Source organism: Aptenodytes forsteri, unplaced genomic scaffold (assembly GCF_000699145.1).
Source record: "Aptenodytes forsteri isolate BGI_AS27 unplaced genomic scaffold, ASM69914v1 Scaffold298, whole genome shotgun sequence".
Classification (NCBI taxonomy): Eukaryota; Metazoa; Chordata; class Aves; order Sphenisciformes; family Spheniscidae; genus Aptenodytes; species Aptenodytes forsteri.
Window position 1 is genome coordinate 227,927 of NW_008793956.1, and position 3,907 is coordinate 231,833.

Below are 3,907 nucleotides of genomic sequence, written 5' to 3' on the forward strand. Positions count from 1 at the left end.
GGGGGGCGTGCAGGGGGGTGCAGGGCCGAGCCGGCTGACCTGTCGTGCCGACAGCTCCGTCCCCTCGCCCGCTCCGAGGCTGCAGGAAAAGCACTGGTGCTTCTCCGAAAACAATCTCGCAGGAGAAATGCCATTTCCAACACCCAATGTGATGAGAGCCATGTGATTCGTTTAATGAAACGGGCAGCTACTTACAGCCGTCACTCCAGCGAAATGCTTTTCACCCCTTCCTCTCACTCCTGCAGGCCCATTTCCTTCATTAATTTAGAATAATGACACTGTGAGGTCCCAAAGCGAAGCATGCAGCCTGTTGCCCCTCCCGTGGGGCTGAGCACTGTGTCCTCCAGGAGCTTTGCTCCCCCATCCCATCCCATCCCATCCCATCCCATCCCATCCCATCCCATCCCATCCCATCCCATCCCATCCCATCCCATCCCATCCCATCCCATCCCATCCCATCCCATCCCATCCCATCCCATCCCATCCTCTCCTGCCCTCCAGGAGCATCCTCCCTGCACCCAGTGATGCTGGCGATGCTCTCGTCCCCCCATTGCCTCCTCCGAAGCCTGGCAGCCTCGGCATGAGGCTACACCAGCCCGTTGGACCGCAGCATCTCGGGGTGACCCACCAAGCAGCACGTGCTGGGGAGCAGCCAGCCCCGGGGCCAGCCCTGGGGACGGGGATGGCCCTTGGGCCACACGTGCTGCTCTGGGGGGCTGCCCGCAGCCAGGAGGGGAGAGGGCAACCCTGTGTGGTCATAGCTCGTGCCCCCCAGGGAGGTGCAGGTTTGCCTTTGGGACCCTCGTGGGAGGGACGGGTTTTGCTGGGGCTGGCAGGGCCATCAGTACGCAGCCAGTGACGGCTGGGGTGACTTTGCAGGGAAAAGCTGTAGCAAATGCATTTTTGCTCATGCCGGTTGCTGTCCTGGAGGCAAAGGGAGCTCAGGGCACGCTGGGAGCAGAGCCGAGCACTCCAACGCCGGGCAGGCGTAGGGAAGGATGCTGCAGCGAGCACTGCAAACCTCTGGGCAGGCAGGAGGACCCCATTCTCCTCCGGTCCCATGGGCAGGATGGGCATCCCTGACCCCCTGGCAGCGGGGAAAGCTCTGCCGTGCACGGGACGACACGCACAGCCATGGAGGGTCTGGGGAGCGGGACCCCAGCCTCAGAGCACGCCGCCGGCAGCCCCACAGTTCTTGGCAGGGATGATCTTCCTCTTGCAGGCGAACATCTTCCGGAGCTCCCCGCGGAAGCGGTCGTGCAGCCAGGCGTAGAGGAAGGGGTTGCAGCAGGAGGAGCTCATGGCGAACCAGTGGCAGAGCAGCTGGATGAGGAGAAAGTAGTGCTTGTTGATGAGGTTGATGTCGATATCCCGGATGATGTTGAAGACATGGATGGGGAGCCAGCAGACCCCAAAGGCCGCCACCACCAGCACGATGAGGCGGAAGATCTTCCTCTTCCTCAGGCGGTCGAACTCGGCTTGGCTCTGCGTGGGGTGGCCGGGCACCACGCGGTTCCTCAGCTTCACCGAGATGCAGATGTAGGAGAGGGAGACAGCAGAGAGGGGCAGGATGTAGGTGACGATCAGGGTGCCGTAGGCGTAGGCCAGGCGCTGCGTCTCCTTCTCCATCCAGAATTCTTCGCAGATGGCGAAGCCCTCCTGCCGAAACTCCACGTGGTACGTGTGGGCGATGGCGGGGGCCACCAGCCCGCAGGACAGCAGCCAGATGCCTCCCACCACAGAGATGCAGCTGGTGACCGAGATGCGCTTCTTCAGGGGGTGCACGGTGGCGTAGTACCTGCGGAGAGAGAAATGGGGGAGCCCGAGCCCCAGAACATTTCCCCGGCAGCCCAAGCCCCCCGGCAGCCCGGGAAACCCACGGCCACCCCTGCAGCGCTTCCCGGACACTCGACGAAGGCAGAAGGGCCGGCATGAAGGGCTGCGGGAGGCAGAGCCGCACCGGCTGCGGGAGCAGCTGCTGGGAAAGGGCTGGCTGGGGACAGGGGCGACGACCGCGTCCCCCTTGCCCTGCCATGGGGCCCATGGAAGCACCAGGTCGCTTCTGCTGTTTTGGGAAGCGGGGCGCCTGGCAGGGCCGGGCACGGAGCATCCCTCCCACAGCCTGTCTCTGGACGTGCCTTGAGGACCACAGGCAGCACTGAGTGAATAACAATAAAATCTGGCAATTCCTCTTTTACTTCCTCCTCCCCTGAGCATCTTCCACTCCTCTCTGCGCTGCCTCATCTTACGATCAAGGGCTTGCCCTAAGTGAGCTGCCAGTGAGGTATCTTCAGTGACCGTAATTTGATTTTATGCAGCTCCTTCACGTACTAAATGCTCTGCCCTCCGCGGCAGCCCGCGCTGGCTGCTGCTTGGTATTGCAGCGTTTGCTATTGCAACGATTCGTATTGCAACTTTTAATATTGCACTATTTGGTAGTGCAATGCACAGCCATGTTGCCCGTGCAGAGGAAAGCACCGACAGCTCTTCGGCGCTTGCTTTGCTTGAGGGCTCGTGCTGAAGTCCGAGACCAGCAGAGCACCGGCGTGGCCACGTCCTTCCCCCCCATTGGAGCTGGAGGATTTGGGCTGAAATCATCCATTTGGGATAAATCCCAATGACATTTTGTGAACACGCTGAGGACAGTATAACTTGGTGGCTGCCTCTTAAGCAGAAGAAACATAAGCAAATCGTTTTCACCCCACAAAAAAGGGCTTTGTTGAAGAGGAAAGGAACAACGCCAGCACTCCTGGGGACATCTCAAGTCCCCGGCGAGGGGAGCACAGCTCTGCCAGCAGTCCAGGCTTTCTCAGCTATTCTGCTCAAATCTTCCCTTTTTTTTTTTGCCCTTCCCATCGTGGTCCTGCCCCACGCTCCCTCGGGGGCAAACCAGCACAAGAGGCACGAGAGGCACTCCCAGCGCTGCCATAGGTGCTGCCGGCATCGCACCCATCCCCGTGAGGTTTGCAGCATCTTTTATGAGAGGAGATCTCTATGGAAACACGGTTTTTATAAACTACTCCCTGTCATCCCCTGCCCAGGTACACTCAGGGAGGCACAAGTGCTCTCCACTCGGGAGCCAGAACACAGCGTGATTTGGGTGCAAATTTATCCAGCAAAGTATGAAGAACAAGGTACAAACTCCAACAGCCCTTGTGCGAGAGCCGTGCCTGCCGGGAGCACAGACCTGGCCGTGGGCGGTCTGGATTTCGGTAGAGGTGGCTTCATAGAGGCAAGCATGAAACTGCACAACATCACTTCCCGATGCAAAATAGCAGCCAGCCGAACACCCCCGCTACGCTTCCTCCACCCGAGGCCGAGTCCTGATGCTAAAGAAAAGGCTTGCAGAGAGACTGCAAAGATCCCCTGGATTTTTCCTTTTCCAATTTTGAGTGTTGGGCACACAACACCCTGAGCCGAGCAAGCAGCAGCCTCGGGGGGACGGGGGGGACAGACCCGGACCCCTGCACCATCCACCCCGCCAGTGCTTACCTGTCAACTGCGATGGCCGTGAGTGTGAAGACGGAGACGTAGACTGTCATGGGCTGCATCAGGAAGACGAAGTAGCACAAAAACTTCCCGAAAACCCAGCCCTGGGGGTTGAAGGCATAGGCCAGGGTGAAGGGCACGCATGTGGCGCACATCAGCATGTCGGAGAAAGCCAGGTTCCCGATGAAGAAGTTGGTGACGTTGTGCATCTTCTTGGTCTTGCAGATGACATAGAGGAGCAGGTAGTTGCCAAAGATGCCAACGAGGACGACCAGGGCGTAGCAGGGGATGATGAGGGGTTTGAAGGACTGGATGAGCTGCACCCCGGTGAACTGCGCGCTGGTGTTGGAGCGGTTCTGCAGGGCGAGCTCATAGATGGTGGCATTGGTCATGTCCCTGTCCCCATCAGCCTCCATGG

The 3,907-nt window shown here is 59.6% G+C and overlaps 1 protein-coding gene across 1 annotated transcript; it reads right to left on the bottom strand.

Moving 5' to 3' along the window:
• Positions 1-1,163: 1,163 nt before the first annotated feature.
• Positions 1,164-3,907, bottom strand: LOC103896544 (prolactin-releasing peptide receptor-like). The gene is made up of 2 exons (XM_009276444.1): positions 3,493-3,907; positions 1,164-1,798 (listed from the first exon to the last, which is right to left on the bottom strand). The coding sequence occupies exons 1-2, from the start codon at positions 3,903-3,905 to the stop codon at positions 1,165-1,167; spliced, it is 1,047 nt and encodes a 348-aa protein (XP_009274719.1). The 5' UTR covers positions 3,906-3,907; the 3' UTR covers position 1,164.

What these genes read in the sequence shown, in the direction of transcription:
- LOC103896544 (XM_009276444.1), bottom strand. Translation starts at nt 3,905, where the DNA reads ATGGAGGCTGATGGGGACAGGGACATGACCAATGCCACCATCTATGAG. An exon ending in ACGGCCATCGCAGTTGACAG is followed by an intron (nt 1,799 to 3,492) that starts GTAAGCACTGGC and finishes CTCTCTCCGCAG; the next exon opens with GTACTACGCCACCGTGCACC.